The following is a 12,776-nucleotide window of genomic DNA, read 5'->3' as shown; positions in this document are numbered from 1 at the left end:
AGAGTTCCTTTCTAAATGCGCTTATAAAAATGGAGGTCAGTAAACATCAGTTTTGATGTAAAAGATATAAAATGTATGTTTTTTTCTGATTCTTCGTTGAAGGAAGCATTGAAGAAAAACCATGTACCAAAAGTTCAAATGCCGTCTGTATCTGTCCTGAAGGAAGCTCACCAAACAATGTCAGAAATACAGCCTGTACCTGTGACCGCGGGAAAGAGATAGTAAATAAAAGTGAGTTCTATATTAATATTGGAAAGTCAATGTTATCATTATCTGCTGTGTGTAGTTCCTGGGCCGGATTCAGAAAGGAGATACAATGGCGTATCTCCGGATACGCCGTCGTAACTCTGAGTGTGTGGGGTCGTAACTATGCGACTGATTCATAGAATCAGTTACGCATAGATTTCCCTAAGATCCGACCGGCGTAAGTGTCTTACACCGTCGTAGCTCATGACCTCTGTGGTTAATATGCAGCAGGGTGACTGCCCAGCACAAGTGGTGATCACTGTAGTAGTAGAAACTACCAATTTAGTTAATTAGTTTGAATTAAAAATGCACTTTTGATGGACTTGCTAAAAAATTTAAGCGTATCTAAGCTGAACAACAAAAGTTTGCCAGTAACACACTTGTTGTCCTAGCGTGACAATGCTCACTCACTGTACTGTCTCTATAGAAAAGCAGCAATATTACCCTAGAACAGGACCATGGAACTCCTACCCTTCTTGTATTCTTCATAACATAGGAAGGAGGTGTTCTGTATTGAATTCCATAGAGATAGCTAGGAACAATGCAAACTGATAACAGTGGAGAACATCCAGAGGGCACTGGAAGTTACTAACCACTTGGCGCTCGCGCCATAGCCGAATGACGGCTACAGCGTGGATCCCAAATGCCGGGAGGATGTCAATAGACGTCCCCCCCTTCACGTGCTCCACGCTTGCCCCTGCAGGGCGCGCGCTGTGATCACGGATCCGAGTAAGGGGGCGGTCCCGGCCCCTTATCACTCAATCAGCTGTCAGCCAATGACAGCTGATCACGTGATGTAGACAAAAGCTGGTAATGTTTTTTTTTTCTCCTCACACTGACAGCGTGAGGAGGAAAAAAAGCCGATCACGGCCTATGTGAAAGGGACATCGGTCCAGAAGAGGAAGAAGGCACATCTGACTCGTGTGCCGCCAGTACCCCCTGCAATTGCCTACAGTGCCCACCAGTGCCACCTTACAATGCCCACAAGTGCCACCTATCAATGTTCACCAGTCCCACCTATCAATGCCTCCTCAGTGCCACCTATCAATACCTCCTCAGTGCCACCTAGCAGTGCTGCCTATCATTGCCCATTATTGCCACCTATCAGTGCCCATTACTGCCACCCATCAGTGCCCATCACTGCCACCTATCAATGCCACCTTTTAGTGCCACTTCTCAGTGCCCACCAGTGCCGTCTTATCGGTGCCCATCAGTGCAGCCCATCAGCTTACATCAATGAAGGAGAAAAATTACCCGTCTGCAAAATGTTATAACAAAATATAAAAAAAAACAGTATTTTTTATTTTTTATTTGAGTACAGTGTTGTATGACCGCGCAATTATCATTCAAAGTGTGTCAGCGCTGAAAATTGGTCAGGAGGGGGGTTTAAGTGCCCAGTAAGCAAGTGGTTAATTAGTAGACTGGATTTCTGGCAAGATCACAAGTTATTTTTTTGTGCTTATCATACAGATATAACAAAACACTTTCAATGGTATATTTAATAGACCAAAAAAAGAACAAATAGCAGACTTTCCCTGTCATGTTCAGTTTAACGTGATTGGTTACTTGTGTCAGGCAGCAAGCATTCTGATTACATGCTATAGTAGGGATCTCCAGCAGAGGGCACATTTGGAGAGAAGTTTGGCTGACATGTCATAGTTGCACCTTCTGGTGGCAAAAAGAAAAAAGGTCATTATAATTTCTAGAAAACAGTTTATGTCAGTCCCAAGATGTTAGGAGATTAAATGACCACAGCTGTCTATTTATTGCAGAATGCCAGCCTTGTGCCAATGGACATTTTTCATCTGAAGAAAACAGCAAATGCCGCCCATGGACCAAGTAAGTGAAGGAGTTTTTATTTCGAAAAAAAAATACCCTAATAAATACATAGAAATAGAAAATGGTTTTGAAGCATGTTTTAAAATGCCGCGGAATTCAGTCGCTAGCGGTGCGGTATTAACCCCCGCTAGCGGCCGAAAAAGGGTTAATACCGCCCGCAATGCGCCTCTGCAGAAGCGCATTGCGGGCGGTAGTACCGCGGTTTCCCATTGTTTTAAATGGGAAGGAGCGGTATACACACCGCTCCAAAGATGCTGCTTGCAGGAGATTTTTTTCTCTCCTGCCAGTGCATCCCCTCGGGCTTTCACATTGAGAATGCTGGGCAGTTTTTCAGGCGGTATTTAGGTGCTATTTTTAGCGCTATACTGCCTGAAAAACTCCTCAGTGTGAAAGGGGCCTAAAGGAACCTATTTAGAAACAAAAAAAACCTTCACAACCCCTTTAACCACAGGCATGTTTTGTATGAGGTTTCCTTTTAATGGAGTATGCTTATACACTCCATTTCAAATGCTAAAATGATGTCAACACTGTCTATCCTCAGGCTGTTATGTTAAGTTGTCTCTTTTGTGCCCTTTTTCAGTTGCAGCGCTTTAGGCCTGACAGTGCTTGTGCCAGGATCGGCCACGAACAATGTACAATGTTCCAAGCAGAAGAGCACAACAGTTTGGGTTCTACCTACATCTGTCACCGTAATTCCTCCACATACACAAAGAATGCCTGGGGATGCTGAGACATCTACTGCGGAGAGCTCTATCACTTCCACCAAACACTCCACAATATCCAACACCATGGGGGCCCTGAACTGGGGTAAATATTCATCCTTCATAACCAAATCAATCTGTCTCCCCTTTATTGTTAGTTAACCCTCTTTTTGGTCTGAGGTTTAAACCTCAATTAGCTATTGAGCTGCCGACCACGTAACGCATACAGTATGTGCGTTGGCAAGGAGAATGTAGCAGGGAGAGTGGGCCAAATGCCCGGTTCACACTTGTGTGGGATCCTAACAAATGTGATGCGTCAAAAACACTTTGAATTTGCATGTCATCCCTAAAGTCATTGGGGCAGATCCACAAAAGAATTACGCCGGCGTATCTCTTGATACGCTGCGTAATTTCAAATTTTGCGCGTCGTATCTTTGTTTTGTATCTACAAAACAAGATACGACTGCATCTCGGATCGATCCGACAGGCATACGTCTTAGTACGCCGTCGGATTTTAGGTGAATTTTTTTGGTGGCCGCTAGGTGGCGTTTCCGTTGAATTCCGCGTTGAGTATGCAAATTAGCTTGTTACGGCGATCCATTTTTTTACGTTGTTTGCGTTCGGCTTTTTCCGGCGTATAGTTACCCCTGCTATTATGAGGCGTACTCAATGTTAAGTATGGCCGTCGTTCCCGCGTCGCCTGTTGAATTTTTTACGCCGTTTACGTAAGTCGTTCGCGAATAGGGATTAGCGTAGAATGACGTCGCCGTCGTAAACATTGGCTTGTTCCGGTTTAATTTCGAGCATGCGCACTGGGATACCCCCACGGACGGCGAATTTAAAAAAAAACGTTGTTTACGTCCGGTCACAACGTATTTACATAAAACACGCCCCCATCACATCCATTTGAATTCCGCGCCCTTACGCCGCCAAAGATACACTACGCCGCTGTAACTTACGGCGCAAATTCTTTGAGGATTCGGAAAAAAAATAATAAGTTACGGCGGCGTAGTGTATCTTAGATACGCTGCGCCCGGCGGTGATATGCGCCGAGGTACGTGAATCTGCCCCATTGTTTTCAATGACGGTCGTTCACATACATGCGTTGCGATTCCTCTACGAATGCGATGCGATAAAAAAAAGGGTCTTGTCCGACTTTACTGTGTTGCGTTTGCGAATTTAGTCTCCATAGACATCAGTGTCAGCCCCCGTACACACGGTCGGACCAAACCGATGAGAATGGACCGAGGTTCAGTTTCATCGGTCCAAACCGACCGTGTGTATAGCCCATCGGTCTGTTTTCCTTCGGTCCAAAATTTTAAAACATGCTTCAAAACCAAACCGATGGACCGCTGCCCGATCGGTCCAAACTGATGGTTAGTACAGAAAAGCATCGGTTCAAAACCCGCGCATGCTCAGAATCAAGTCGACGCATGCTTGGAAGCATTGAACTTCGTTTTATTCAGCACGTCGTGTGTTTGACGTCACCGCGTTCTGACCCGATCGGATTTTGGACTGACGGTGTGTACGCATATCAGGCCGTCAGGCCACTTCAGTGGTGAACCGATGAAAACGGTCCGTCGGACCCTTCTCATCGGTTTGGAACGACCGTGTGTACAAGGCCTAAATCGTTCTCGAATCGTAATGATGGTTCAGCTGTCTAGTATATATATCTATCTAGTATCTAGTATATAGGTCCTTGTCTGTAGCTGCATTAGGACCGCGGGAGCCGGAGAAGTGGAAAAGGTGGGTGGAGCCAGGGTAACACTGACACGGCCTTGCTCTGGAAGTCTCTGTGTGTGAGTCATGTGTGGTGTGACATCACTGGTTGTTAGATGCCAAGCGGGGCGGCCCTAGCAACCAGTGATCAGTTAGTGTGGCTGAAACTCTGGTGTGTGTCAGGGAACCGCAGCCCAAATGCAACCTCGCGGGATAACTTAGGATATCTGGTGACCAGACGTCACTCACTTGTTCTGGCACTGGGCTGCGGGAATTTAGCCCTGATCGCGGGACTTACTGCAAATCGCAGGAAATTCCCGCGGAATCCGGGACGGTTGGGAGGTATGCGTTTATTGATAGTTTTTTATGATGTGGGTTTAGTGACAATTTAACAACCATCATTCAAGGAATGCCTTGAATGTAATGTGGGACTTAACCCTCCTACTCTTTACAGTCAAGAAAGCTTCCATCTTAGCCTTTGTAAGATCTGCAGTTGCTATGGTGTTGCACCTGTGATAAGTTATGACCCCACCCTAAAATGTTTGACAGTTCAGTTGAGAGTACAAGCAATTGTGACATCAACCACGGCATGCCTTGAATGTAACTATTTTGGGGAAACAGTTAAATTGATGGTTTTAATTCCATTTTAACAGTTTTATTACCTGCTGATCCTGCCAATAGATCTGTTATTTTTCTATTTCCTTTAACAATCCAAGCTGTCTAGCAAAAGTAGCAGTTACACCTAAAACACACCGGCCTAGAACCCTTTAAATTTTAAATGATACAATGTTCTGTACTTTAATTAACTGTATTCTACAATCTGTAATTTTTCCATCTTAGATACTGTCACTTTAATTCTCATCACTGTTACCCTGCTGATGGCGATGGCTGGAATTCTACTGGCAGTGATAATACAGACAAAAAAGAGGAAAGTAAACAGAGGGTTCATCCGTAAGTATTGTAAAGAGTGAAGTACCACCATGTCCTGTGTTTACCAGATGACAAACACGCTTTGTTACATAGAACATTGAAATCTGTCTCTGTCTATATGAATGTCAATGTGATGTGCTCAAAAGGACATCATCATCAGCCAAACTTTTTTCATTTCATTCTGGATAGAGCAGGGAAGGGTTGGAGGCATTGTTTGATATGTTTTTGCCATCTGTGTACCTGTCAGAGAGATTCCTTCATTTTATGACATGTTGCACCCTAGTGTTCTAGATTAGGTGTACATAGTTAATTAGTTAGTGTAGGAAAATTTGGACTGGGTTAAATCTGGGTCAGGGCTAAGTGACACAGGGAGGCTGGATGACTCAGCAAGCAGCATCTCTGGTGACTCTCCCAGCTTTTTGGAACCTTGGAGACGCTTTCAGAAGTAGAGGGTGGAGTCTAGGAGGGGCTGCTTGCAGTATTGATGAGGGCCCCAGCCAATCCCCAGCAAAATGAGCTGGCAGTGGGCAGGCCGCCTCATAAATACTCATGAGTCATGCCAGCAGGGGAGTTGGATAAAAGATGGAAAAGGAGTGCTGAGGAGGCTGTCGATGGCACTTGAGGGTGCCCCCTAGTCTGGGGGGGTGACCTCGGGTGCTGGAGGGACCCTCTACAAAACATGGAAGAATCCTTCCTGGAGGTACAAGGAGCAAGGAGAGGACAGCGGGACCAGGTCATCATGTCCAGGAGTTCTCCTGAAAAGTCAGCCGGGTGGGCTGATGAGTGAGCAGTCTGGGAGGACTGTGGAGAGAGAGAGTGTGTGTCAGTCTGGGAGGACTGTGGAGAGAGAGAGAGCGTCAGTCTGGGAGGACTGTAGAGAGAGAGAGTGTGTGTCAGTCTGGGAGGACTGTGGAAAGAGAGAGTGTGGGTCAGTCTGGGAGGACTGTGGAGAGAGAGAGTGTGTCAGTCTGGGAGGACTGTGGAGAGAGAGAGTGTGTCAGTCTGGGAGGACTGGGAGGACTGTGGAGAGAGAGAGCGTCAGTCTGGGAGGACTGTGGAGAGAGAGAGCGTCAGTCTGGGAGGACTGTGCAGAGAGAGCGCGTCAGTCTGGGAGGACTGTGGAGAGAGAGTGTGTGTCAGTCTGGGAGGACTGTGGAGAGAGAGAGCGTCAGTCTGGGAGGACTGTGGAGAGAGAGCGTCAGTCTGGGAGGACTGTGGAGAGAGAGAGCGTCAGTCTGGGAGGACTGTAGAGAGAGTGTGTGTCAGTCTGGGAGGACTGTGGAAAGAGAGAGAGAGCGTCAGTCTGGGAGGACTGTGGAGAGAGAGAGAGTGTGTGTCAGTCTGGGAGGACTGTGGAAAGAGAGAGTGTGTGTCAGTCTGGGAGGACTGTGGAGAGAGAGAGTGTGTGTCAGTCTGGGAGGACTGTGGAGAGAGAGAGTGTGTGTCAGTCTGGGAGGACTGTGGAGAGAGAGAGAGAGCGTCAGTCTGGGAGGAATGTGGAGAGAGAGAGCGAGCGTCAGTCTAGGAGGACTGTGGAGAGAGAGAGTGTGTGCGTCAGTCTGGGAGGACTGTGGAAAGAGAGAGCGTCAGTCTGGGAGGACTGTGGAGAGAGAGAGTGTGTGTTAGTCTGGGAGGACTGAGGAGAGAGCGTCAGTCTGGGAGGACTGTGGAGAGAGAGAACGTCAGTCTGGGAGGACTGTGGAGAGAGAGAGAGTGTGTCAGCAGGGCAGCACTTAGGGTGGTGGGGGCCCCTGGGCTTAATAATCGAAGGGGGCCCCTGGAGCAGAGAATCGGGGGGGGGGGGGGTTGTTACTGCGATCGATCAATCGTAGTTTTTGAAGGGGGGTAAGTTGTTGAGCCCACTGACCGCCGATCAAAGTTGTTGAGCAGGGGGGGAAGCCGCTGGATGGACTTCTTACCTCTTCCCAGGGCTGCCTTCAGTAATTTTGGGGCCCCTTACACAGCTGCAGTGAAGGAGCCCCCTGGAGCATCGAAGTTGTTGAGTGGGGGGGGGGCTGGGGGCTGCCGAGAATTACATCCATCCACCGAAGTTGTTGAGAGGGGGGGATTGCCGAAATTGCCACGAAATTGCGGGAGGGAATTGCGACGAACAGGGGATTGCCGCAAAATTGCGGGAGGGAATGTCCACCATTGCCGCAAATTTGCTGGAGGGGATTGCCGCAAAATTGCGGGAGGGGGTTGCCGCGATTGCCACGAACGGTGGGTTGCCGCGATTGAGCCCGGGGGCCCCCTATTGGGTGGGGCCCATGGGCTTGAGCCCAGTCAAGTAAAAAAAAAAGAAAAAAGAATCTGAATATTCGAAGGAGGCTAAGAGCAATAGAATGTCAGACCACAACAGCAGAACAATTATAAATAAAAAAATATGAATGTGAAGAGTCAAAAGAGGCTAAGAGCAAAATAAAGTATTTTTTTAGTTATGAATACATAAATAGAATTTTCTTAACCTCCCTGGCGGTATGATTCTGTCTGGAATTACGTACCGAAAGCGGTACAATTTTTTGCATGGAAATTTGGTGATATGTATTATAGGCCTGCAATTCTTAGTAATTACTTACTTAAACCTGACCAAAACAAGACTCTAGTAGACATTCCAGATGTGATAAATTTGAAACACAAACACATGAATTATAATCTAATAAATAATATAATTTTATTCAATAATGCAATGAAAAATAAAGAAATTAGTCAAACAAAGAAATTCAATACACATCCTGGGTGTGAAACAGTTTGAAACAAGGAACTAGACAAAGTCCGACGTTGCAATCTGGGCAATAGTACCTTTTTTCTTTTCTGACTTTTTTTACATTGCCATCCCTCTTGGAACAGCAAACGACGCACATCCTGGTAGGCGCTAACTTTCGTGCGGTTGGCGGTACAAATTCTACAAAATGACGACCTGTCAGGCGCTCTGGATTGCCAACGTCAACAGAGCGGCGTCCGGGTCTGTTAGCAGACACTGATGGCGTCGGGTGGTTGATAAAAATCTGCTCAGCCACCTTCCATATAAAGTCAGAATGAACAAGAGGTATGTTTGTGTTTGCTTTATAAAGAATATAAGCGTTCCAAAGGCATTGTTCAAGGAGATGCCTGAAAATCTTTTTGTAGTATTTTTTCTGTTGTTTCCGCATCGCCGGGTAAAATGTCATTGCCTGATCGGCTCGGTCGACACCTCCCATCGTGTGATTATAGTCGATCACGATTTGTGGCTTCAGCACATCTTTTCCGTGTTTTGTGTGGACCATGGTAGTGGAGGTGCTGTGCACGGTGCTCATGAGACACAGGTCCTTTTTGTCTCTCCATCTCATTGCCATCATTTTACCCTTTTGAAAGGCAACCATCTCTCCTTTTTTTCGTATTTTCTTGCCAAACGTAGATGGCATGTCACGCCGGTTTGGCCTCACGGTACCATACCCATCCGTTTTGTTGAGGAGCAAAACCTCATAAAGTTCCGGTGACGTATAAAAATTGTCCGTTGTCACGCAATATCCCTGGTTCAGTAATGGGTCCAGCAGTGAAAGGACAGACGATGTGGCCATCCCATAGCAGTTGTACCTGGGATTGAACTTGGTACCTTTCCCGGTGTAAATTACCGCATTCCAGATATATCCGGTGGAAGATTCACATAGCATATAAAATTTTATGCCAAAGCGCGCTCTTTTGGATGCAATAAACTGGATCCAGCTCAGGCCTCCCTTGTAGGCCATCAGACTTTCGTCCACACTGACATCCCTTTCTGGCACGTAGGTCCGCTGGAAGTTGGCGACAATCATCTGGCACACCTCCCAGATTTTCTTTAGCTTGGGCGCAGGATGCGTGGCCTCATCAAAATCTTTGTTGTTGGCAAATTGTAAGTTTTTCATAATGAGTGAAAAACGATATTCAGACATCACAGTGCCAAAAAATGGAGTGGCCAGCATCTTATTGGTGGTCCAGTACCATTTCTGGAGCGGTTTGCCCACCACCCCCTGAAGGATGATATGTCCCAGAAACTTCCAGATGTCCTCTTTAGTGACCGGTTTCCATTTTCTGGATCTGGAAAATCTGGCACGCAGCGTAGCAGATTGCTGATCGTGGTATCGATTGGTCTCTGTCACAATTTTTAAAATTACCTCCTCAGAAAGAAAAAGTTTCAGGTACACCAGAGGGTTGTCACTCTCCACATCAACCTTCATCCCAAGAGATCCAGTGAATCGGAACCTCGGGGGAGCTGCCTGGTCCGCATCGCTGTCTATAGGGCACCAAGTGCGCACATCACTTAGGTCAGGTGCGGGATCACAGGCGTTGTCACTTTCTGGATCAGTGTTGGTGTCGGAGTCAGATGACAAATCTCCCCACGACTCACTGTCGCTCTGTTCTGCGATCAACTTCGTGTCGCTGCCGCTGTCGCTCAGCTGATCCAAAAGCGCATTTGTAGGACAGCGCTTTTTTTATGCCATTTTCAAAGGGTTTTCAAAGGTTTTATTTGTCACAAATGACAATGGCAAGGGGCACTGAAAGGGCACTGTGTCAGATTCCAAGGTGATACAGTGTAATCCTCTCAGATTACATTGTATCACCTCCTTTTTATATGTTTGTGTAACATTTGAACTTCCCTCCCAGTTCCGCTCCCATGCACCATTGCTGCTGCAGGGAACGGAACCAGGAAGTCACATGACCGATGGATGGCGCGGTGGGGATCTCGAAGGCGAACACAGCAATGGTAGATCATCACTGGATCGCCTGGAGAAGGTAAGGAACGCCGCTGCAGGCTCTGCACATCCACCCCGAGCGTGACTCAGGGATACCGATCCCAGCATAAAAAAACACCCTGAGTCACGCTCGGGATTACCGATAAGGGGGTTAACCAGAGTTTGTCATTTTAACCATCATCTGGAATCATCATCAGCATCACGTTACACATGCATTTTTGTTTGTTTGCCATTTCTCACTCTGTAGCTAGGGAATAAGCTATGTAGTTAGTCCCACCCCTTTTCTTCCTAATGGTTTGGTCTCCATTCATCACATATTCTGTATTCTGCTGGAGCTAGCTACACTAATGATGTTGACCTATCTGTTGTTCATCTGTTATGATCTGCACACATTTTTGGATTAAAGCTTTCTATGATCTGCAGGATGTCATTTGGATCAAGTTATTTATAGAGATCAAACTTCCTGTGCTTAGATTTCTGGAGCAGAACAATTGGGTTAATTACCCTTTGAGGTCATTAGATTTCATTAGTCCAGTACATACTTTGTTCAGCAGTACCAAGTCTTAAAGTGGAGGTTCCACCTGAAAAAAAAATTTCCACCAAAAATCTAAAAAAATAAAAAATAAATGAAATTTTTTTTTTACTTACCCTAAATAGCTGTTGCTATGCGGAAGTGCCGAATCTGCCTCTTCATCCTCCGCGGTGGATTCTCTTCCTCCTCCTACACTTGGTGTCTTCTTGTGAATGGGGCGTGCTGCATTCTGGGAACTGTGTGTGTCCCACAAAGCAGCCGGCCCATTCACAAAGCGCCGCACTGCTCGCGCATGCGCAGTAGGAAATGGGCAGTGAAGCTGCACGGCTTCACTGCCTGTTTCCCTTACTGTGGATGGCGGCGCCTGGAGCTGCCAGGATCGAGGATCGCCCTTGGCGGGGGCCGACATCGCTGGTTGCTAGGACAGGTAAGTGTCCTTATTAAAAGTCAGCAGCTACAGTGTTAGTAGCTGCTGACTTTTATTTTATTTTTGGAATGGAACCTCTGCTTTAATGAAGGGGGATCCTTTGAACCCAGAAATGTGTCTGAAGAAAACTGAATCTGCACACCATATGCTCTGCTTTTGGTGCTTTCCTTCTTGAACACCTAGACCAGCCTTTCTCAAACTTTTCAACACCGAGGAACTTTTAAAACAACTTTCCAGTCTCTGGAAACCCCTGCAAAAAAATACTATGTCTACAACTCATTACACATATTAGTCTGATGATCAGTGAGAAGAATACTCTTTACACTTGTGGTCATTGGGAAGTTATACCCACTTACAGATAGCTAAAAAGATCATTGGTGTCGGTGGGAACGTATCTGAGAAGCAGAAATTGCCCATTGCTCAAGGAACCCCTAGCATCCTCTGAAAGGAACCCTAGAATTCCATGGAACCCTGGTTGAGGAACCCTGTCCTAGACCAATAAATGTTTACACTTTATGACAGTTGCGATATTTACTGAATATCATCAGTATCTTAATAATTACTTTTACATATTGCCTAAGGTTTCTCTTTATATAAATACTGATGAGATTTCTAATGTTTTCTACCAGGAAGCAAGAAATGCAAAGTACCAGTACAGGAAGAAAGCACGGATTCTGAATCTAGTCTTACCAAGAACAATCCTGTGTGAGGAACGGTCTGAAACTCCACGCAGCCTTACAAGCTGCTTTTATTCACTGGTATCCATTGACATACATTGACCCAGAGTCCCCCCCGGAGCATGGAGAGAGCTATCCGTGAACCTCCTGCTTATTGAAAGAATATTTTTATTCCCTTACCATTTCATGACAAAACTTTTCCGTTTAATCATCCTGGATGAACAAAAACTGTAATACACGAGTGACAACCTTACAGGTCAATTGTCCTTGCCTTCCAAGTGCAGCTGTTGAGTTTTCAAATGTCCCTGGAAGTAGTCGTACCCATAGATCTACCTGGTTTTCCAACACTCATACTTTACATTAAAATGCCTTTTTTGCTACATAAAATAATGTGAAACGTATATCTAAAACACGGTTTTCCCAGAGCTCAGCCATGTTAGCCAGCAAAAGAAGCCTATTCGAAGCCTGCTTCAAATAGTTCAGTATACATAGCAGTCATGGCTTGTTACATTTACATATTGGTGGAAAAGTCACACCCCCTACATCAAGGTGGCTGCCGTCTGTGTTAACCACAGTCTATTGTTTACCATCAGAACCAGCACCAACGGGAAATGGAGTAGTTAGAGAGTAGCAGTTAGAGATATTCAGTGGCGAAAATAATTATTTGATCCTCTGCAGATTTTGTACGTTTTCCCACTTACAAAGAAATTAAAGCGGAGGTTCACCCTAAAAGAACTATGTACCATCCCATCCAGCATACTTGCGTCAGCTACAGTATGCTTTATTTTATTTTTTTTGCGCTGTATTTACCGTTTAATCGTTCGGTTTCTTTTCAGACTCCCGCGGGAAATAGGCGTTCCTATGAAGAGGGGAACATGATTGACGTGCGGCTATGGGGCGTCACGCGTTCCGAAAATAGCCGAAATAGGACTCGGCTGTATACGGCGCCTGCGCAGTCAGCTCCTAGTCTGTGCGCAGGCGCCGTATAGCTCCGTG

General features: G+C 46.0%; 1 protein-coding gene across 1 annotated transcript in view; it reads left to right on the top strand.

Annotated features, from left to right (window-relative positions):
- LOC120915367 (tumor necrosis factor receptor superfamily member 9-like) overlaps window positions 1-12,491 on the top strand; it is a 52,916-nt gene extending 40,425 nt beyond the window's left edge. Inside the window, exons 3-7 of the mRNA XM_040325797.1 lie at window positions 103-231; window positions 2,019-2,085; window positions 2,666-2,892; window positions 5,346-5,456; window positions 11,733-12,491. Of these exons, the coding sequence (XP_040181731.1) occupies window positions 103-231; window positions 2,019-2,085; window positions 2,666-2,892; window positions 5,346-5,456; window positions 11,733-11,812 (614 nt within the window). The 3' untranslated portion in view covers window positions 11,813-12,491. The remainder of the gene's footprint in view (window positions 1-102; window positions 232-2,018; window positions 2,086-2,665; window positions 2,893-5,345; window positions 5,457-11,732) is intronic.
- The last annotated feature ends 285 nt before the right edge of the window (window positions 12,492-12,776 follow it).

Source organism: Rana temporaria, chromosome 10, assembly GCF_905171775.1.
Source record: "Rana temporaria chromosome 10, aRanTem1.1, whole genome shotgun sequence".
In the NCBI taxonomy this organism is placed as follows: domain Eukaryota; kingdom Metazoa; phylum Chordata; class Amphibia; order Anura; family Ranidae; genus Rana; species Rana temporaria.
This window is presented reverse-complemented; position numbering and strand designations above follow the sequence as displayed.